The 22,662-nt window shown below is 51.2% G+C and overlaps 1 protein-coding gene across 9 annotated transcripts; it reads left to right on the top strand.

Annotated features, from left to right (window-relative positions):
- The first annotated feature begins 378 nt into the window (after positions 1 to 378).
- Positions 379 to 22,202, top strand: LOC147618519 (uncharacterized). 9 transcript variants are annotated; one of them, XM_086774976.1, is made up of 7 exons: positions 379 to 918; positions 1,265 to 1,316; positions 3,307 to 3,646; positions 3,727 to 4,033; positions 21,158 to 21,383; positions 21,528 to 21,725; positions 21,856 to 22,202. In XM_086774976.1, the coding sequence occupies exons 5-7, from the start codon at positions 21,302 to 21,304 to the stop codon at positions 21,954 to 21,956; spliced, it is 381 nt and encodes a 126-aa protein (XP_086631102.1). In that variant the 5' UTR covers positions 379 to 918; positions 1,265 to 1,316; positions 3,307 to 3,646; positions 3,727 to 4,033; positions 21,158 to 21,301; the 3' UTR covers positions 21,957 to 22,202. The 9 variants fall into 9 exon arrangements, 8 of the variants coding, with proteins under 8 accessions (XP_086631102.1, XP_086631104.1, XP_086631103.1 ...); XM_086774978.1 differs by lacking the exon at positions 1,265 to 1,316; XM_086774977.1 differs by lacking the exons at positions 379 to 918; positions 1,265 to 1,316 and adding an exon at positions 2,735 to 3,181.
- Positions 22,203 to 22,662: the final 460 nt, after the last annotated feature.

Below are 22,662 nucleotides of genomic sequence, written 5' to 3'. Positions count from 1 at the left end.
GCCTTCGGGCTAGAAACCAATCATCTCTTTAGCCCTTCGGCTTGCACTTTGGATTCAACGAGGGCCTTCGTGAAACCTAGCTCATACTCTTAGCCCTTCGCCATGCAACCTAAACTTGCATCGGCTTCTAAAGTTCTTTGATTGCTAGACGAGGACCAAAATGGTCGAGTCACAAATTACAATGCAAAACTTGCATCGGCTTCTAAAGTTCTTTGATCACTAGACGAGGACCAAAATGGTCGAGTCACAAATTACAACGCTAAAGCTTTATGCACATGAATACTTGTGTATGTTAATAACTTCAAGATAATGAACAACTTTATGCACATGAATACTTGTGTATGCCATTGCTGCTTGAAGCCTTCAAATTTCAGCACTGTCCAGGACCATTACTAGTTGGAGGAAAGGACTGGACTTCAGGTTGTAGTCACACCAGAGCGGTTATTTTCTCACAAAACCGTCCAAAAGGTAAGGCGATTGCTGCTTCTTTTCTCTCTTTAATAACAGCGGGGTTTTTCTTGTTTTTTTAATTCTATATGCTAAGCTTTTTTTTAAAAAGAACATGCGTCGATGTCTCCTCCTTCTGGGCGGTGCCGTGTGTCAGGCATGTGTCCTTCTTCTTGTCTCTCTCCCGAGTCACTACCTAGGCGCCGAGCGGTGCTTTCTCTCTCTCTCACACTGAATTTCTCTCTGAATGAGCCCTCTCTCTCTCTCGCTCTCTCTATGTGTGTGTGTGCGCGCGCACGATTGTGCGATCTCCAGGACTCTGACCTCTCTATAGGAGGAAGCTATCAGCGAGTCAGCGACGATGGGACGCACGATGAGAGAGAGAGAGAGAGAGAGAGAGAGAGTAATGCATTGGAGGAGACAGTCTGACAGGAGATAGAGCACCCCCTTTAATTGAAACCGGCCTTAAAGGTGAACTCCATCTCTCCTGTGTGAGCCGCGTTGGTGACTTGATTGCTTTCAGTTTTCAGTTCAGTTGCTGTTTTTGCAAAGTCCTCCACTATATATTGTGATTACAGTTGCGTATAGTGGTTTGAGCTTTGTTGGCTGTGGTTCTCTGCTCTGTTCTCCCAAAGCTTCATTTGGTTCGAAAATAACGTGTTTGTGTAAATAGGAATAATTTATTAGGCTATTTCTAACCTCATCATATGTAAGCGCTTAGGGTTAGCTCCTTGTAGAGAAAGGGTGAGTACTAACGTGGATTACTTAGTTTACTCTCTTTTCAACATTTAATGAGTCTATTGCTTTTGATGTTCAGATTCTCTTTCTTGAAGTGATTTGTGACAGCTGGTTTGATGAAGAAAGCAAGAGTGAGTACTTCCTTTAGCTTCTGAAGTCACTGTTATATAATTGTTGCAATGAGGAGTACACATGTAGTGAAGAAGACTTTCTCTTCTAAAGCTCTTGAGGTTCTGCAAGAACCTTTGATGTCTCAAGCCGTTTATTATGGCGCCATTCAATCCACCCCAAAACTCATTGAACCCTTTTCTTACAAGGTGTTTCAGCTCTCTGATTTCTGGAAAAAGGTCAAAGACACCTGTGAGGAACACATTGTTCAACTTCTATCATTGTCTCCGAAACTAAGCGCGATCATGTTGTTGCCACTCCGGTGGTGCACTCGGAACGTGTCTTGGTGTCTTTTTTCTGTGCTATTGTGGCTGAGCCTATTAATCAGATTCTTCTCAACAAGGACTCTTCATGGAGGCTCTCTATGGAGCCAAGTTTAGCTCAAGATGTGATGACTTGGAACAAATCCAAGCCAGATTTCCTTCTCATGAAGATGGATGATCGGAATGCTACCTGTCTGCCTTTTGAGTTCAAGTTGCCCAGAGCACTATCTTGCTACAATGGCTTTACAGCTATCGATTACATAAGCAAGGATGGCCTCTTGTCTTCTGTTAGAATAGTTAATCATGATGGTATTACCCAATTTGAGGTTGCCTTGCGCAAGCAGGTGATGCATTTCATCACCGAGATTAGTGGATGCATGGATCAGCGGGCAACCATGAGAAATTTCATTATTTGGTTCATGATCAAGTAGATGATGATGGAGAAGAGGATCTCTACGCTTCAATTAAGATGGCAACGAGATGAAGAGGTTCTTCTTCAACTTGATGCTCAAGAGAGGCTCATGCTTAAGCAACAATGTTCGCAGAAAACGTTCAAACCTAAAAAGAAACCCTAGTGGATGTTTGTCTTACTAGAGAACATGCAATATGAAACCCTAACGTTGGATTACTTTGGATAATTGAGAGCCTGATGTTGAACAACATGCATCCACCAAACTGGGTGATGAAGTGCATCACGCGCTTGCGCAAGGCAGCCTCAAATTGGGTAATACCATGATGATTAACTATTCTAGATCCATGCATCCACCAATCTGGGTGATGAAGTGCATCACCCGCTTGCGCAAGACAGTCTCAAATTGGGTAATACCATCATGATTAACTATTCTAGCAAGAGAAGGCAAGAGGCCATCTTTGCTTATGTAATCGATAGGTGTAGAGCCATTGTAGCAAGATAGTGCTCTGGGCAACTTGAACTCAAAAGGCAGACAGGTAGCATTCCGATCATCCATCTTCATGAGAAGGAAATCCGGCTTGGATTTGTTCCAAGTCATCACATCTTGAGCTAAACTTGGCTCCATAGAGAGCTTCCGTGGAGAGCTCTTGTTGAGAAGAATCTGATTAATAGGCTCAGCTATAATAGCACAGAAAAAGGACACCAAGGCACGTTCCGAGTGCACCACCGGAGTGGCAACAATATGATCGCGCTTAGTTTCGGAGACAATGATAGAAGTTGAACCAATGTGTTCCTCACAGGTGTCTTTGACCTTTTTCCAGAAATCAGAGAGCTGAAATACCTTGTAGGGAAAGGATTCAATGAGTTTTGGGGTGGATTGAATGGCACCATAATAGACGGCTTGAGACATCAAAGGTTCTTGCAGAACCTCAAGAGCTTTAGTAGAGAAAGTCTTCTTCACTACATGTGTAAGTAGAGAAAGGGGTTTGAACATAAGTGCATCCACCAATCTGGGTGATGAAGTGCATCACCCGCTTGCGCAAGGCAGCCTCAAATTGGGTAATACCATCATGAAATTGGATAAAGGTCGAGTGAAATGGGCATTTCTGGAGGTATAAGGGGTTGCTTGGAGCATCCAATATCCCTAAAGCAGGTTATGTTTTTTTTTTGGAAATTGCTTGGTCTACTTTTATACTCGTTTTCTTGATTTTTGATTGTTTTTTCCTTTCTTCACTTATTAAATGTCTCTAGCAAAGTTTTTCTTGTTATATTTTATAGGTTTTATATTGGGCCACAATAAAATCAATAACAGCATGGAGTGAGCACGTCACTATCACATGGAGGTAGAAGTCACGTACGTTGGACTTCATCAACAAGGACTTTCATAAACCCACTGAAAAGAGTTATGGAGCTATTGGATCCTCTCATCGGAGCTTTAGCTCGTACCTTTCGTCCGATCGACATCACGAAATCATTGACTCTGGTCACCAAAAATTATACATGAGCCGCTTGATAGAAGTGGTGAACAATGGATGATTGGTGGCAGGTGAAGTATCATTGGAAGATCTTAGGAAGGACTTGATCTTTAATTCCATAGAGATCGATGAGTCACATGGTGGTAAGTATGTTATCATTCTGCTTATATGATTATTACTATCTCCTTTGATTATTACTAAATCTTTTTTATGTTTCTTGCAGATGCAATTTTTCATGCCGAAGAGAGTGTTGGCTTGTCAGCTCTCAACTCCAAAGAGGGTACGGAGGCTCTTTCCAAACTCGACAAGTTAGAGGATATCCTCGGCGTGCCTTATGAATCCATGCGATTGATTGTTCGCTTAATGAGTGAGGGTGAGTTTTTTATGTGTTCATGTGATTGCACATGTGTGGTGTCATGGAAAATGCTAATTTGATCTTAACATTATTGTTTTTATTATGCAGCTGCAGAGCTCATTCATAAAGAACGGCAGAAGCAAGATATTATCAAAAATTAGAAAAAATAACTCATGTACTTTTTTGATCTTCCAATGGTATCTTGAAAAATTCGGTTTAGATGAATTTTGTTAAAACCATTCAATTTTCAGCTATGTTTTTCATTATATCATATTTTCTCTTTGTTGATTTTCAATCCAAGGAAATGACAAAAGTGTCTTGCATTATTGAATTTTTTACGTATCTAAGGTCGGTCTTTTCAAAATTGGGAAAATGAAATTTTTTACTAATGGGTATATTTTTAGCTAATGTGCGAGGTCTTTGAAATTGAAGATGATACTAGTTGTAGTTTCTTTTGATTACATGTCTAATTGAGAGTGATCGCTCCTCTCTCAACCGGGGGTTGGAGGGCGGGAGGTAAAATGTCACTCGAATTCTTGATGTTGTAGTCAATAGCACCTGAAAAGCAGGTAGTTGATGGCAAAACGCTGCCAAGAAAGTTAGATTGTTGGAAAAGCTAAGTGTTGCTTTTGTAGCAACCAAAAATAGCCCCCATGCATTTTCCTTACTATTTTTAGAGAGCAGTGCTTTTTAGTGACTGCTTTTAGCAGTGTGCATGAATTGATGGGTTATGCACCATTTGTAAGCATTCAATGTAGAGCTTCTGAGACCCTACGTATGCAGAGGAGGAGGTTGCCTTGTGAAAGGCATCTGTTGTACCAGCACTCTGGTGCTTTTGCTGAATCAAGTAAATAAATATTGCAAGGGGTGCCAGGCCAATGCTTCTTAAAGGGGAACTCCATCTCTCCTGTGTGAGCCGCGTTGGTGACTTGATTGCTTTCAATTTTCAGTTCAGTTGCTGGTTTTGCAAAGTCCTCCACTATATATTGTGATATCATACAGTTGTGTATAGATCATCATCGCGTATCAAGTGTGACTGATGGCCGGTTTGAGCTTTGTTGGCTGTGGTTCTCTGCTCTGCTCTGTTCTCCCAAAGCTTCATTTGCAAGTGACCCTCGATATGAGAGATTTTGCCATTTTTTTGTTGTACAACGGCATTTTTTTTTTGGAAAAACGATCTTTCTATTAGTTAATGAGAAAACGCCATAAGGCTACAAAGCTCACCTCACAAGGAGGGATAAAAAACACACAGTGAACACCTGAGCTCCACCCCCGTGGCTGGCCGCTCTCTGGGAGGGGGCTACCTAGTAGTACATGTGGGAGGTGAGAAGAGCCAAACTGGAGGCCTATAGTGCCAAGTGACATCCTCGCCCCTCGCGATGAGGAAAGGGCCAGGCCGCCAAGTGCGGAGGAAAGCCTTGCGGCGACCTCTCATGCGATCCGAGTCGCCCTGAAGTTTCTCCCAGTGTCCTCTCAAGGTGTGCATGATGTCCACCCAGAGGGCCTGTATGACCTCCGCCGGTGGAGTCGCCTGGCGGTCAATGGCCTCCCTGCATCGGGCTCTCCATATGTGCCAAGCCGTCATGCTGCTGATCATCTCCCATCTGTGCCCGTCCCCCTCCTGGGAGACTGCCGAAGAGAAGTCTGGTGTCGGAACCACCGCCATCGCCCTGTCAGAGACCTGGATGGTCGCACTGCCAGGGACGTCCTCATATCCAAGGGCCGGGCCGCTGTCTGTGGCCCAAGCCACCGCACCCCACGTCACCATCATCTCACCTGGCGAGCCTGCAAAAACCATCCTGAGAGCGCGCTGCCAGACCTGCTGTGCCTGTGGGCAATCCCATAAGCAGTGCCGCTGCGACTCCTGTGCATGGCCGCATCGAGGGCAGGACGCTGGGTGTCTGCCAAAAGCTAGCTAGGCCCCCACAGCCAGTCCTCTATGCGCTGTAAGCCAGAGAAAAAGCGTCACCTTCCGGGGCCGGAAGCTGGCCCAAAGGCGCTGCCAGAAGTCCCTAAGGAAGGCAGGGGAGAGCCCCTGTCGCCGCCAATGCTCGGCCGCCGCCGGGGTGCCCGCTATCCTGTGCCTCTGAATCCGTCGCCCCAGCCTCGCTATGTACTGAAAAAAGGGGATGCTTGGGCTGGTAGGGGCCGAGTAGGGATCTCGCCAAAACCACTCACCTGGATCCCACTGAAGGCGAATAAGAGGCCTGCTGTCCCAAGCCCATAATCTCCAAGAAAAGTCCTCCCCTATCGAGGCCGGTGAGGGGTCTACATGCCACTGTCTCTGATGAAAGCCGACCATCCGCACCCTCTGAAAAATACAACCCTGGAGCTCATCCAAATCTAGTCGTGTCCTCTGAAGCTGGCCACCCTCTCCCACCTCGAAAGTGAGTGGGACGTTTCTCTCTGCTGAGCCGCAGACCGCTAGAAGGATCTCATGCCGAGTAAAGACGCCCATCCACTGTGGAGGTGGAGGGTCCTGTACTGGGGTCCGCCACTCCTGGGGGATGGCCGCCTCAATGTCCTGCCTCATCAACTCTCTGTCCCTCATCCCGCTGAGTCTCCTCTCCTGAGCCTCTAGAGGCAGCTGCTGAAAACATACCCAGTCGTCTAGGGATTGGGCTGGGCCGGAGCTCAACGGGCCCCACGACACGTGAGACCGCGATCCAACCATATGACCACTGGGAAGTCGGATCAAGGGGTTCCAGATCAATGGTTGCCTCAGGCGCTCCTCATCAGTGCCCGGGGGAGTCTGGAAGAGTGACGGCCTCAGATGCGCCCAGGCCCTCAGAAGGCTAGCTGCAAAACGCTCCTCGAAGCCAAGGCCCACTCCTCTGGATCGCTGCTCTGTAAAGATCCACCTGATGCTGGGGGTCCAGGGGCCGCTAAGAGAAGGAGTGCGGCTGAGAATCCTGGAAACAAGAAACTCCTTCCACGGCTCAGCGCCTGGTAGGAGGCCATGAACCACCAACTTGCCAAGCAAAGCTCGGCTTTGGCAAATAGGATCAACAATGCCCAGGCCGCCTCTCTCCCTCGGCTGAGTGATCACAGCCCATGCCACCTTGGCCCTGGCGGGCCGCCCGTCGCCACCGGACCAAAGAAAGTTCCTGATGAGCCTCTGCACCTGGCCAATGCACGCCTGAGAGAAGGCCCAGCAAGAAGTGATGTACCACATGGTAGCAAGCAGAACCTGGTTGGCCACAACCACTCGGCCAGCCAGAGATAAACGAGCGGTACTCCAATACAGAAGCTTCTTCCGAATGCTCAGAAGAAGGGGGGCTATCTGCTGCACCGGAGATATGTCAATGCCCACATAGCATCCCAAATAGCGCACTGTAGTGCCGGGGGGCAGCCACTGAAAACCATCAACTGGCCTCCAAGTCGGGGGGAGCATAGAACTGACCCACAACCCACACGACTTGTGCTAGTTGATCAAAGCGCCCGAAGCTCTGCAAAACCTGTCCATGGCTGAGGCGAAGCGGCGGAGGTTCTCCTCTCCTCCCTGAAGATAGACAGCAGTGTCATCCGCAAACTCCGAGTCTAGGAGCTCCTCCGAAGTGCGGATGGGGAGCCGGAGGCCCCGCAAACCTGTATCCTGTGCCGTCAAAAAAGTGCTCATGGCCTCCGCCACAAAAAGAAAAAGAAAGGGCGCCAAGGGGCACCCCTGCCGCACCGAGCGCGAGAGCTGGAACCTCTCTCTGCGCACGCCCTGTATCAGCACCTGGCTATGAGCCGATGTGTAGAGTGCAGAGACCCCACGGATCCACTGAGAGGGGAAGCCCATCCTCTCCATAGTGCCTTCCAAGAAGGCCCAGTCCACCCGATCATATGCCTTCTCGAAGTCGAGAAGGAGCACTGCCAGATCCTCCTGCCGAAATCTAGCCAAAGCCGTAGCCTCCCAGAAAGAGAAGATGTTATCCAGGATGCTCCTATCCTGGATGAAGCCTGTCTGCGTGGAGTGGATGATGTCCGGAAGGTGAGGCTGAAGCCGCCTGCTGATCGCCTTAGCTAGGACCTTGTAGGCCGTGCCTAGCAAGGTGATCGGTCTCCACTTTCTAATCTCCAGTCTGTCTCCTCCCTCTTTGGGGATCAAGTGAATCAACCCCTCTGCCATGCTGTCCGGCATGTCTCCCGACTCCATAATCTCCTGGAATGCCAATTTGAAACCCCTATGCAAGAGACCCCAGTACCTCTGGAAGAAAGCCACTGAGAGACCGTCCTCTCCTAGGCATTTGCCCCGAGAAAGTGCCTGAAGAGCCTCCTTCAGTTCCGTATCCGAGAAGGGGGAGAGAAGGGAGTGCTGCAAATGGGCCGGCACAACCGGTCTCGTGAAGCTCCAGACTGCCTCCCGAGCCTCTCTCACCCTATCATCTGCTGGCTCAGCAGAGAGCAGATCCCTGTAAAAATCTGTGGCTATCGCCCGAACCCTGGGGGGATCCACCACAACCTGGCCATCAGCCTGCGGAAGACGCCTGAGACCCTCTCGTCTGAAGCGAGGCCCTGTCGCCTCAAAGAAATCTCGAGTCACTCTGTCTCCAGCCGGTGTCCAAAAAGAAGCCCGAGCATGGAATCGGAACTCCACCCTCCTCTCCTCGATGGATCTGATCTCTGTGCGAACTGACTCCATCTGCTCTGAAATCCAAGGGCTCGTAGGATCCCTCTCCTGGAGTCTCTGAAGGGACGCTAGACTCCTCCGCAGGCTTCTCTCCTGCTCTCTGAAGGCCTCCAGACGCTAGACTCCTACGCAGGCTCCTCTCCTGCTCTCTGAAGGCCTCCAGACGGTCCAGGGCAGCCTGTCTGAGCATCCTACTGATCTCCTGCAAGCCCCTGGCAAGATCGCTAGCTGCCGATCCTCTCCTGAACTGCAGCTCCTGCCAGACCTGCTCAACTCTGGTTGCAATCTCGGGCTCCTCTATGAGACAATCTGGAATCCGGACGCTCTGGCCTCGCTTTCCTCTCGTAGGGTCCTCGATCTGGAGAAGCACTGGAAAGTGGTCTGAAAACGAGGAGCCTGCAAGTATGCCCATAGTGCCACCTCTATCACAAGCCCACTCATCAATGTAAAACCTGTCGATGCGGGAAAGGTTAACTCCTGTGGCCCGTCTATCCGAGCACGAGAAAGATAAACTCCCCTGCAACCTGCCAAACTCCGAGAGAGTCCACGGATCCTGGCCTCTCACCTGCAGCACTAGTTCCTCCCAGGCAGCGAGCTCCGGTCCATGAATGGTCTCCTGGCTGCCCCCCATCCTGTCCTCTGCATCCTCCAGCATGTTGCAATCCCCCCCTAGGCACCAATGGTCTGCCATGGGGAGGGACTGCCTAATGGTGCTCCAGAACTCGGCTCTCCCGGTCGCCCCATTAGGGGCGTAGAAGTTGAGGAAGCCAATGCGGTCTTCCCCAACCCGAAGGATGATCCACTGCGCTCGACCCTGGACCAGAGTGCCAGAATCCACAACCTCGGATAGAAGCTGCTCGCTGACTGAGATGCATACTCCACCCTGGTTCCCCTGGGAGCCATATGCCGGTGACCAAAAAGTGTGACTCCTGCCTGGCAAGATCTTCCTGCAGGTGCGGGTACGCCCGGCAGAAAGGTGGTGTTCCTGGATGAAAAGGATATCTATGGGTCCTCCAACGAGAGCCCTCTGGATCTCCTGGCGAAGTTTGCCCCGACCAATGTAGCAGCGATGTCCACCGAGACCCTGGATGTTCCATGAGAGAATCCTCATGGATGAGCTATGGCAAGTGAAGCAGCCGCCAAACTGGCTCACCCCTCTCAGCTGGCCCGGATGATCTGCCCTCCACTCTGAGAGTCTTGGGCGCCGGCTTGGAGGGAGAATAGTCACTGTCTGTCCAGGTGCGGAGTCTCTCCAAAAAGAGGGTGACCTGTCTCTGTGTCCAGCCCCACTCCGCCTTCGCCCTGTCCAGGGCATAGGCGTGAGACCAATCCTCTGCATATATGTATCTAAAGGTAGGCTGCACCCTCAGGGCGGCATGGAGGAGAATCAGTAGCACCGCCTCAACAGAGGTGTGGACCGTGGACCGGATCCGCCCGCCAATCTCCTATACCAAACAAGCTCATCGGGTCTGCAGTAGGTCCGTGAGCCCCAAGTCACTGAAGTGGTGAGAAAACTCCAGTATCTGATCACGCAAAACTTCCTCTACAGAGTTGCAATCCCATGCTGTGTCTGGGGCAACACTGAGAGGAAAAGAGGCGGCCACCATGCTGCTCACCACTGAAGGAGAGCGAGAGGGATGGCACACCACGCAAACTCGCAAGGGCGTGACCAGTGTCTCGAACGGGCCAGCATCTAGCTGGAGGCACCTAAAAAAACCGTAATCCACTGGGAGCCCCATCACTCGCGGGGGCCCCCCAGGGGAGGCTAGAGAGAACTCTGTGGTGGCGGGCGAAGCTAGGATCGCCATCTCCACCGGCCCGGAGTGGCGGTGGAACAACCGCTGGACTGAACTCTGGCCTACCCAGCTGCGCTGCCCCGGGGCAGTGGGTGGTCTGGCGGAGTATCCTGGAGAGGCCGAGGGAGGGATGGGGGCTCGCGAAGAGGAGGGGGGAGAGCAAGGAGAGGATGGAGAGGCATCTGCCAGAGGATGGGTGTCAGGGGGGGCCGCCGGGGGAGGCGGGAGGAGGGGGGCTGGGGGGGGAGAGGGGGGGGTGGAAGGAGTGCTCTCCGGGTGAGGGGAAGAGGAGCCGGGGGTCGCAGAGTGCGGCCCGGGATCCTTAGGAATCTGCTCCATGGAGGGGGCGGGGCCCCCCGCGGGGGGAGGCGGGAGTGGGGTCTCCACGTGGGGGGCTCCACCGGCGGCCTCAACGGGCACTGAGTCTGAATCCTCGTCCATCGGGGTGGGACCTGCTGGCCGCCTATCCCTGACTGGAGCATAAGTGCGGGTAGGTGCCTGGACGCCAGCCGGAGTCGCCTGTCCGCCAGCCTGTCCGCTAGCCTGTGCTGCCTGCTGGCGTCTGCGACGGTCCCTGCGGGCCGGGCGTTTCCGCCGGCGAACCTCCTGCCATCCGCCAGCCTCCTGGGTCTGCGCGGCATCCTCCGCCGGGGCCTGCTCGTCAGATGATGGCGCCTGCTGAGACGAGCCAGGGATGTCCAGTCTCTGAGGTGGATGGCCACCCCTCGGGTCTCCTGCAGGGGGTCCAGAGGCGGCAGAGCGTGAAGGATGAACCCCCTTGCGGGGACAGGCGCGTGCGAGATGGCCCATCTCCCGACAGGTGTAGCACTGGCCGGGGAGGCCCGAATACTCCACGCGCTGTATCAGATGTCCTCCAGAAAGACAAGGGAGGAGGATCGTCTTCGGGAGGGACTCCGGTGACGGAACCACAACACGAATGGCCGGGAGTCCTGTTGCCGGAGCTATCACTGAAGCCGCTGTCTGAGGCGTCTCCACCACCTGCCCGAATGCCTTGCCAATGGATGACAAGAGGGGCAAGTACTCCCTACGGAGTCCAGGAAAGCAGATAGTGATGGGAAAACCTGTCGCGCCTGCTAGCGGGTCAGAAGCGGGGTCGAAACCGTGAGTCCATCGCGCCAGGAACGCCCGGGATGAGCGGAGGGCAATGGGGCTCCGAGCCAGCACCATCTGAGCTGCCTGGGGGGACTCGAAATCCACCTGGTAGTAGCCACGTCCCAAAAAATCGACGCTGACGATCTTGGCAGGCATGCCAACGAGGCTGCCTTGCAGAAGGTCGCGAAGCTCTCTCCGCATCGGACGGCTACCCACTATCTTGCAGACCAAGGAGGAGGCCTCAAGAGCGGATACTGTGGAAACAAACAACTGATGATCTGCAGTTGTGAACTCCAGACGGAGACCGGAATCGGCAGGGGTAGTCGGAGCGGCTTCCATGGAGTCCTCCAGAGGGAAAAGGCCAGAAACCGGGGTCACCAACGGGAGGGACACAGCCCTACGAGGAAACGGAGAGGCGGAAGGTTAGAGGATAGCGGGGGCGGAGCGGGGGGGGGGAGGGGGGAGCTGAGGCGGGGGAGCTAGCGGTGGGGGGAGGGGCGAGACGGAAGGGGAGGAGAGGGAGAAGGCAGGGGGGAAGGGCCGCGCAGCGGAGGAGAGGGCGGGGGGGGAAGAGATGGCGGGGGAGAGAAGCGAGGCGGAGGAGAAAGCGTGGGGGGTAGAGATGGTGGGGGAAGAGGTGGCGGGGGAAGGAAGCGAGGAAGGAGGCGGGGGGGGGGGGGGGGGGGGGGGGAGAGAAGGCGGGGGAGGAGGCGAGGAAGGAGGCGGGGGAGAGATGGCGGGGGAGGATGCGAGGCAGAAGGCGGGGGAGAGATGGCGAGGAAGGGTACGAGGAAGGAGGCGGGGGAGAGGACGGAGGAGAAGGCGGGGGACAGGCGGGGGGGAGAGGGGGGCGCGACGGCGAGAAGCAGCGGGAGGGGGAGAGGCGGAGCTCGCAGGAGCAGATCACGTCGTATTGTATCTTGTGTGATCTTACAGTCATATTACAACGGCATTTTCAGCCCGGTGCTCCCTACTATTGAGTATTTTCTCTCTGAAAGTGTCTCTTCTCTTGCTAATAGTTGGTGTGTTCTGTGTCAGTGACTTGATTGCTTTCAGTTTCAGTTTCCAGTGTAGTTGCTGGTTTTGGACTTGATTGCTTTCAGTTTCAGTTTCAGTTTCCAGTCTAGTTGCTGGTTTTGCGGAGTCTTCTGCTATGTATTGTGATTACAGCTGTCTTCTGCTATGTATTGTGATTACAGCTGTCTATAGATCATCACCACCCATCATTGTCACACTAGCTAGGCAATCTCATATGCTAGGAGGGGAAAAGAGCCAAATAGGTGGCCGGTACTACCAGTGTAGACCGCCAGCCTCGATGAAGAAAGGGTCCTATAAGCTCCGACCAAAAGTCCCTGACGATCTCTACTAGTGGGACAACCCTGACCTCAGACGCGCGAGCGCAACGGGCTCTCCAGACGGACCAGGTTGTCATACTGCTAATCATCTCCCATCGATGTGGTTGCTGATGCTCCCTGTCCCAGATCTGGGTGCTGTAGTCTGGCATAGGTATCACTGAAGTCCTGCCTCTCTGTGACCTGAAAGCTGTGGAATGTGGCTCAGACTCATAACCCATGGCTGGGCCTGTCTTAGTACACCAGGTCAGTGCTCCCCACGTGTAGACCCTCTGCGTGTCGTCGTCAATGCTGGATGTCATCAATCGAAGTACCCCGCCCTATACCTGCTGAGCCGAGGGGTAGTCCCAAATGCAGTGCCGTTGTGTCTCCTGTGCATGACCGTAGCACGGGCACGTTGATGGCAGTCTGCTGTAAGTGAGCCAGACACCAACTACAGACCCTCTGTGTGCCAAGAGCCATATGAACATAGTGATGCATATGGGCCTTTGAATAGCTCCAGATCCTAGCCCAGAACTCGGAGTGGAACACTCTGTCGTTGCCAATGCTCTGCTGCTGTTGGGATACCTCCAAGTATCACCTTATGTATATGGCGCCCAAGCTATGCTGTGTACTGGAAGAAGGGGATCCCTGGATTGTCTGGATCCGGGAAGGGATCCCTCCAGAACCACTCTCCTGGGTCCCATTGAAGTTGAGCTAGCGGTCGGCTCTCCCAAGCCCATAATCTCCATCCCTGGTCCCTCTCAACTGCGGCGCGGTCTGGGTCAATACTACCTGCCGCCGAGCGAGCCTACCACTTGTATCTGCTAGAAGGTGCTATCTCTGCCTCTGTTATGACTCTTCGAAGTCGAACATCCTCTGCCACATCAAAACATATGCATCCTATGATCTTTGAAGAGCCTCGAACTTGAATGAGGATCTTGTGCCTCGTGAAGGTGCCCATCCACTGTGGGGCCCGTGAAGGCGCCCATCCACTGTGGGGCCTTTGGTATGTCAAGTGCAGGGTGAGTTCATGTGTCAAGGATCACTAACTCAATCACATCTGATATGCACCCCTCATCCCTCTCAACCGCTCCTCCTGTGTCTGTATCGGGAGCTACCTAAACTGAAGCCACTTCCCTAGGCTCCTGGCTGGCCCGTGTCCATAGCTTCCTAGGACATGTGTTGCCGTGCTCCCACCATGTGTCCCTGGGGAGTCACGATCTGAGGGCTCCAAATCACTGGTTGTCATGCATACTCCTCAGGCGCCTCTGGTGGTGTCTGAAACAATTTAGGTCCGAGTTGCTCCCAGGCCCTTAGAAGACTGCTAGTATTTAATCTGTCCTCAAACCGTCTGCTCAACCCCACCCATCTCATCTCTCTAAAGATCCATCGAACCCCAGAGTGCCATGGCCTTCCACAAGTCGGAGTCCTCCCATGTATCCTCTGTAGCAGCAATTGCTTCCAGGGCTCATAGCCTGGCATCAAGCCTCTGACAACAAGCTTCCCTAACAATGCCCGACTAACATACCAATAATCCCAAGGCCACCCTGCGAGGTGGGTAAAATTATCACTGGCCATGCAACCTTGGCCCGTGCTGGCCTGCCATCCCCTCCTGACCATAAGAAATCCCGAATCAGGCCTGCACTTGACCCAGACATGATCTAGAAGACACCCAACAAGAGGTGATGTACCACATAGTCGCTTGAAGCACTTGGCTGGCCACCACAATGCGGCTATCCAGGGAGAGACGAGCCATGCTCCAATACAATAGCTTCTTCCTGATGCTCAGAAGAAGCGGTGCAATCTATTGCTCAGAGGTGATGTCAGAGTCCACCTAGCATCCCAAGTATCTCACTATTGTGCCATATGGAATCCACTGAAAGGTAGCACTCGGCTGCCAACTCGGGATGGGTGTAGGTCCTATCCCAAAACCACAAGATTTGTGCCCTTGACAGCAAGCAAAAGCACTCCAAAGCCTGCTGAAAATGGGCAAGGTTGGCTGCACAACCTCTCAAAAAAATAGCATCGTCATCAACAAACTCAGCATCCAGAAGCTCCTCCTCCTGAATAGGCAAACTCAAGCCCTGGAGTCCTACATCCTGCGCTGTCCAGGTAGTAGCTCATGGCCTCAGCTCATGGCCTCATCCAAAAAGGGTTGTAGTCACAGACTAGTGGCCTTAGCCAATATGTTGTAAGCTATACTAAGCAAACTGATAGGCTTCCAGTGACGGATCTCCTCTCTGCCTCCCCGCTCCTTGGAGATCAAGTGTATCAGACCCTCTGACAAACTCTCAGGCATCGCCCCTCTGTCAAGAATCTCCTGAAATACTAAATGCATGCCTATTTCGAGCATCTCCTAGTATCTAATGAAGAAGCCAACTGGAAGTCCATCCTCCCGGGCAGCTGCCACGAGGAAGTGCCATCAGTGATCTCGTGAGCTCCTCACGTGTCAAAGGTGCCACCAATGATGTCCGCATATGCTCTGTCACAACCGATCTCGTGTGGGCCCACACCACCTCCCTACACCCGGCTGCCTCCTCTAATACAGGATCTGCAGTCATCAGGCCCCTTTAAAACCCTATAGCAATCTCTCTCACCTGTATCGGGTCACTAGTAATGGAGCCGTCTGCTTGCCTCAGGCTCCTGGTCCTTGTCCTCGCATGTCTCAGGCCCAAAACCTTAAAAAACTCTGCAGTGACACAGTGTCCAACATGGGTCCAATGAGTTGCTTGTCTGTGAAAGTTGAAATTGTGTCTGCACTCGAGCTCGCTCAGCTCCTGTCTAGCCTGTGCCAATTGGGTCTCTACCCATGCGCTCTCTAGGTGGGCCTCCTACTGTCTCTGAAGGGAGGCAAGTCCCTTCCTCAAGCTCCTCTCAGTCTCTCGGAACTGCTCTACTCGAACCTGAGCCTCCTCTCTAAAGAGCGCACTGATCTCCTGCAGACCTCTCGCTGTAGAGAGCGGAGCTGTCTCTCTGTCCCACGGCAATCCTTTCAAGATCCTCTTCACCGGCTCTACCATACTCTCATCCTCAATCAAACTAGCCGGGATCCGAAGGCCCTGAGATCGTCTCGACTGTCCTGCCGCATCCGTATGTAGTATCACTGGAGCATGTTCTGAAAGGTAGTGCCAGCAAGGATCCCAACCGTCTCTCCTGTGCTGCTCGTCCACCCATCCACATACCATCTGTCAATGTAAGAGAGGTTGGTGCCACCCACCCTCTTGTTTGAGCGTGAGAATGATAGGCTCCCACTGGTGCAATCAAGTGTGTCAACATGCCATGCATTAGACAATTTGTGAGCAAAGTATAACCTCTCCCATGCTGTAAGCTTAGCCCCATGTATCGTTGCTGAACTGCCACCACGTCTGTTCTCAAGGTCCTTAAGCATGTTGAAGTCCCCACCCACACACTAGTGGTCAGCTGGGGGGAGGGAGTCTCCAATCAGTGTCCAAAACTCAGCCCTGCCACTAGCCACATTTGGCGCATATACATTCAAAAAGCCGACTTTGTCCTCTCCAATGTGCATAATCACCCACTGTGCCCTCCCTGGCACTATGATGCCTCTGTCCACAATTGTAGTACATAGTGTCTCCGCAATAGCAATACATACTTCACCCTGGGCACCAGGTGTGTCACATCCTGCTGACCAAAAAGTCTCACTCTGTCTAGGCAACAGCCTGCTGCATCTCCTAGGCCTGTTCTCGCACAAGTGATGCTCCTGAAGCATAAGTATGTCAGTTTGCCCTCCCACAAGAGCTCGCTGCAACTCCTGACGCAGCCTGCCCCTGAATCTCATAAACTGTGGGCCCCTGAGGCCCTACACATTCCAGGAGATCACTCTCATGGTGAAGGCAGGGAGGAGGAGGCCGATGCAATGGCTATATGAGCTACCTTTGAAGGTAGCTTCGAGGGGGAGTAGTTCGTGTCAGCGCATCCTCTATAAGGAGCCCGATGATCAGTCAAAGTTGTGCGGTAAAGGATCCAATAGTAACTCGCCGCAATCTCTGCCAATGACTCACCCACATCATCCTCATGGATGTATACATAAGCTGGTGGGCTCCTGGCATGTGTAATCACATGTAAAATCAAATGCATATCCTCGTCGAGCTCAGAAGGGGGAACCACAGAAAATTTGGCCAGCTGCCAAAAATGCATAAGTAAGTCTATCACATCCAAACTGCCAGTGTGATGGGGAAACTCGACCACCTGGTCGCGATGAACAAAGCATATAGCCCTCTCCTGTGTCCACTTGCTAGGCGTGGTGCCGCATAGTGGAAAGGAGAAGGACGAGGCAGTGTGAAGTGCCTGGAGAGATCGAGCTGCACTAAGTACAACGTGCACTCGAACCCCTGTCGCAACTGTCGGCTCTAGTAGTGCCCCCAAGGCATCAAAGTAGCGTATAAAGTCATATCCAAAAGTACTAGAAGACTGCAAAGCCAGGCCACATGTTTCGGCTGGGATGGTCGAGAATAGTGAGGTATGGATCTGTAGGTCTGGTCTATCTGCAGATCCCAGCTCAAGACTCTTTGAGGCTCTGGCGTGCTCAGGCCTCGCCTTAGCTCGGGGGAGGCAGTCCGAGGGGGGATGATGATGTGACTCCAAGTAAGGGTGGTGATGGGGGTGCCTCTGGGGGGACATTGTGGAAGGGCTAGTCAAAGAAGTCGAAGTGTGAGCACCCAATGGGGGCTCCACGTCTGCTGCATGGGCATCCAAGGGAGAATCCATCATCGGTGTCGCTGTCGTCTCCTCCATCTCCTGTAAGATGTCAAAACTGTTCCCTGTCGGGACCCACTATTGTGTAGGCCTCACTGCAAGAGGCCCTGGCCCCTGTTGCCTGCGCGGAGGCACTCTCTGCCAACCATCCCCCTCTGCCTGGGGGTCCACTAGTGGGTCTGCTATGGAGCCAGGGGGAGGTGTGGCTGCTGCTGTTGGCCCTCTTGCTGGCTGTGGTCTTGGTCTGGTTGCTTGTGGGCGCTCCTAGACCAGGCATGCTGTCATGTGCATCAGCAATGCCATGGACCTTCTCAAGACTAAATCCAGAAGGGGCAAGCAGATAAAGAACATGAACCAGTAGAATATGGACATGGAGCAGGACTTGGAGCAAAGCATGGATCAGAAGGCTGTCGGCTGCATGGAGGCTGACATCAGCATTACCAAAGGGCTGTCGGCTGCAGGACAGAGGGTGCTGGCAGCAGGCGCATCCAAGAGACCTAGTCGGCTGCATTTAATTGATTTTGTGAATTAATAACTGGCCGACCAGCAGTCGGCCAGTTTCCCACATGCTCCAAGGCCTATATAAAGGCCCCCTTGCTCAATGTTCTACTCATTCAATCCCACTAGGGGTTTGGATCCTTAGAGGTCCCATAGGGGACAGATTTTAGGGTTAACCACCTTTTTATGAAGGCAGCCAAGGGCTGCAAGATATGTACCCTTTTTGTACCATAGTATATACTGAATTTCCAGCACTTCTCACTCTCTCTCTCTACTCTCTCTCTACCTGCGTTTTTGCATCAAATGGTGCGTTTTTGCATCAGAAGGTTTCCAAGAGTGTTTAGGGCTGAAAGAAGACTCCCAGAGCTTCCGCGTGTGACATTGGTATCAGAGCATCAGGCTCAGCAAAGCTAAACACTGATTCAGTCCCATATGATGGTGTACAGGTCCAAGGTACAGGAAAGTACACGGATTCGAAGCCCAAGGCAAGAACACAGATTGGGAAGAACTCCCAGGAGGTTGGTTGGTGGTGTTCCACAGTGCCAGATGGGGATGGCAATTCCGTGAGCCAGATAGGTTCTCAGGTAATGGTCCCAAGGGAGGTTGATCCTCCAAGGGTGATGTGAGAGTGCCAGACTCAGTTCCAGGAATGAAGACCAAGACGGTGTTCAGAGTCAGGGCAGGAATGGATTGTGGACTAGAGGAAGACCAGATGCATAGATCTTCATCAGAGACAGAGTGGTTTGGAGAACAGATCGGATTTTCAGGGAAAAAGGTTTGCCAGGGATGGATGATGACAGAGGGACTTCGGGACAGGATTGGGATGATGACAGTCATCCAAGAGCAGGTTGGATTCCCGTCATCAAGTTTAGCAGAGGGGGATGTCATGTGCATCAGTAATGCCATGGACCTTCTCAAGACTAAATCCAGAAGGGGCAAGCAGATAAAGAACATGAACCAGTAGAAGATGGACATGGAGCAGGACTTGGAGCAAAGCATGGATCAGAAGGCTGTCGGCTGCATGGAGGCTGACATCAGCATTACCAAAGGGCTGTTGGCTGCAGGACAGAGGGTGCTGGCAGCAGGCGCATCCAAGAGACCTAGTCGGCTGCATTTAATTGATTTTGTGAATTAATAACTGGCCGACCAGCAGTCGGCCAGTTTCCCACATGCTCCAAGGCCTATATAAAGGCCCCCTTGCTCAATGTTCTACTCATTCAATCCCACTAGGGGTTTGGATCCTTAGAGGTCCCATAGGGGACAGATTTTAGGGTTAACCACCTTTTTATGAAGGCAGCCAAGGGCTGCAAGATATGTACCCTTTTTGTACCATAGTATATACTGAATTTCCAGCACTTCTCACTCTCTCTCTCTACTCTCTCTCTACCTGCGTTTTTGCATCAAATGGTGCGTTTTTGCATCAGAAGGTTTCCAAGAGTGTTTAGGGCTGAAAGAAGACTCCCAGAGCTTCCGTGTGTGACACATGCGCCAGGCATGCGCAAGATGACCCTCTCGCCCACAGATGAAGCACTGGTTTGGCAAACCAGAGTACTCCATGCTCTGAGTGATCCACCCCCCTCCCAGGATAGGAAGGGAGATCTCCTTTGGGAGGTCCGACACATCCGGAATGATGACTCACACCGAAGGGATGCCAACGGCCTTGGCAACCACTGAGGCCGCCGTCCTGGTGTGTCTCCGCTACAGTGCCAAACAATCATCCAATGCGCTTCAAGAATGGCCGAATACTCCTTCCTGAGGCCAGGAAAGCAAATAGAAACCGGGAATCTTGTTGCCTCTGTGAGCGGGTCAAAAGAGGGATTGAAGCCATGGCGCCACGTGCAGAAGTGTGCCCTTGTGGCGCAAATAGTTGGGCTCGGTGCCAGCACACTGGCTGCCATCTCTGCCGATGCGAACTCTATTTGGTAGTATCCCCTACACCAAGGGTTTGTATGTCCACCATCTTCCCTACTTTTGCGAGGAGCTGGCCTTGTAACATATCACAAAGCTCGCCTCTGCTGGGCCTGCTGCCTGCTACCTTGTAGACTAGGGAGAGAGACTATAAATCTCAGTGGCGGGGGTGGGCGAGGACACTTCTGCCATGGAGCTCCTCTGTGGATATGCCAAAGAGTCCTCCTACGTGTTACTGGAGAGGAAGAAGATCCTTCAAGGACTCGAAGCCAGCCCAAGAGAGCGCTGCGGGAGGAGTCCTGAAGGGAAGGGAGGGAGCGTGTCGGTGCTTGGCTACAACGGTCACAAGAGGGCAGAAAAAGCCCTACTATGAAAACGCAGCCAACGAGCCGGCCGGATGGAATGGCAAGGACAGGAGAAGTGAAGGGAGCCCGTGCCAGGAGATGGAGGTGAAGGTGGGCTGACGTGTGCGCTAGCACACAAGGGGAGGGGGCGCGATGCAGAGAAGGGGGCGTAATCACTTTTAGTGGAAGTAGAATCTTCACATCACAAAGCACTAAATTACGAAAAGAAGTGGAGAGTAAATAGTATTACTACTTACAAACTTTGGCTACAAAATGATGGTTGTCTACCCACCCGTGTGCTCCTTACTTATCTCAATGGGAATTTAGATAGACTCTGAACGAAGGATATCTTGCTTACAAGGGCGGTGTTTTCCAGTATGCAACCTGCTTCCCTCTACATACCTCTATTTATTTATGAATATAACGAGAATTGGCAAATAATCAACAATATTATCCTGCACACACATTGCATTCATACACCATATCATCCCGATGAGCTATTACTCTTCCACCACACAATGGTCCTTTGTGTAAGCCTATTGGTCTGTAGTTGGCTTTAGATAATAATCTGATTACTGCCAGTGTCACACTTAAAATCCGTACACAGTGAGACCCCTAGGGCTTGGATAGCATAAGGGCACCTTAGCTTCTTATTCGCTGAGTCAATCTATGGATGTGAACTAGAATGTTCAGAAGTGTATCTGATTGTCGTATTATCTTTATTTTATTTTGTTGTTAATGTCTTCCTGATTCTTCTGGAAAATTAGTTTTCTTTTCATTTGTGCTCCCATGTGCTTTGTTCTGAATAAGTAAGAGTTTTGACCTTCGACGGAAAGAATGAATTATCATAAGTAAGCCAAAGTTACTCAATCTTTTAAGCCAACATGGTTCAATATGTTCACGGTGTCAAAAGAATGTAATGCTCAGATATAACCTTACCCTCCAAGGAAGTTGATGTGACAATTATTGTGTTTCCAGGTACTCTAGCGATCAACAACTGTAATTTCTCATGGCTAAACAATGATAGTAGCTTCAAGGCAGGGGATCAGGCTGTTTTAAGGGTTCTTCTTGTGGATTCCTATAATAATATTATCAGCTCTTCTACAGGGAAAAAGACATTCTATGACTTCAACGTTTTCTCCAACAATAGCCTCAATGAGATCAGTTACGATCAATTCAATATCACGATGGATAGCACCCCTGGGTATGAAAGAATCAGTTTTACTCCCACCATTGTTGGGGATTTCATGCTTCATGTTAGTTACAATGATGTAGAAGCTTCAAATTCTCCGTTCAATTTCACAGTCACTGCAGGTATGGTGTTGTAATGAAATTAGTGCATATTCAGGAGAATTGAAACTGTTGGCGTACATAATGGACATCACTGGAAAAAAGGTTTTGTCAGACATACAACAGACTTATGATGGAAACTCCACATACCAGATCATGAGATTCAACACATCTATTGCTGGTGATTTGGTGCTTCAAGTAGAAAGAGATCATGTATCAATTGCAGGATCCCCATTTCCATTTCATGTGGATCCAGGTACACCTTGAAGCAAACCAGTTTTTTTTTCTAGATATATACTGCTAATAATGCAAGTAGCTTCTGTGAATAAAACTTTATTTAGTAGACAAGCCATCAAACTGATCAAAGTGCTTGAAGAATTGTGCAGGCAGCATTGCCATGACTTGGGAGTTCAAGAATCACAGGTCTTCAAGATCCCGCAATCATAAATTGTTTCGCAAGTTGGGAGAGCATTGTGATGCTCGCTGAGATAAGGGTTTGGTTTCAACAAAGTAAGGCCAAATTATCATGCAAATGATGAGCCTCAGCAATCCTTGGCTAGTGCACAAGATGTTTGGCATTTTTTCACTATAAATCCCACTTCACGAGTTGCAACATCATGAGCTTTTGCAAGGGAGGCACCACATATCTAGCTCGGTGCGGTGGGGGGTTGATCCTAAGACTCACTGAGATCAGTTCACAACACGTTGAATAACAAACCGCCTTTCATTATCATCATTATTTCTGCTGGTAGATGCACAAGTATTTTCCCATTTTTGGTGCACGCAGGTGACGTCTCCTCATTACTACTAGTGACCCCCCGGGCCAGGAGACCATGAAGAGGGACACGGACCCTTTGAAGAATTTCAATGGGAAATGTCAAAGGAGTACTTTATGGACCTTAAAGAGAGACCAAAAATTTGGTATTGGTATGAAAGGGAGATTTTTGACCTCAGCAGGTTGATCCCACAAGAGGAACTCCCCAAGACCATAATGGAGATGGACATGCAGCGCTTAAAATCCAAGATTGAGGAGGACTTTGCCGATTGGGAGTACATGCATCCTGAGCAAGCACGTGGGGGATATTCGGATGTAGCCAAGATGCGCAGTAAAGAGATGCTGTAGAACCAGCCCGAATGGAGAAAAAAGTGGTTCAAAACCAAGGACGGTGCTTTGAAGCTTTACCATCAAAGTC

This window comes from Cibotium barometz, chromosome 35 (assembly GCF_041138505.1).
Source record: "Cibotium barometz isolate CiBa-2024 chromosome 35, ASM4113850v1, whole genome shotgun sequence".
NCBI lineage: Eukaryota > Viridiplantae > Streptophyta > Polypodiopsida > Cyatheales > Cibotiaceae > Cibotium > Cibotium barometz.
This window is presented reverse-complemented; position numbering and strand designations above follow the sequence as displayed.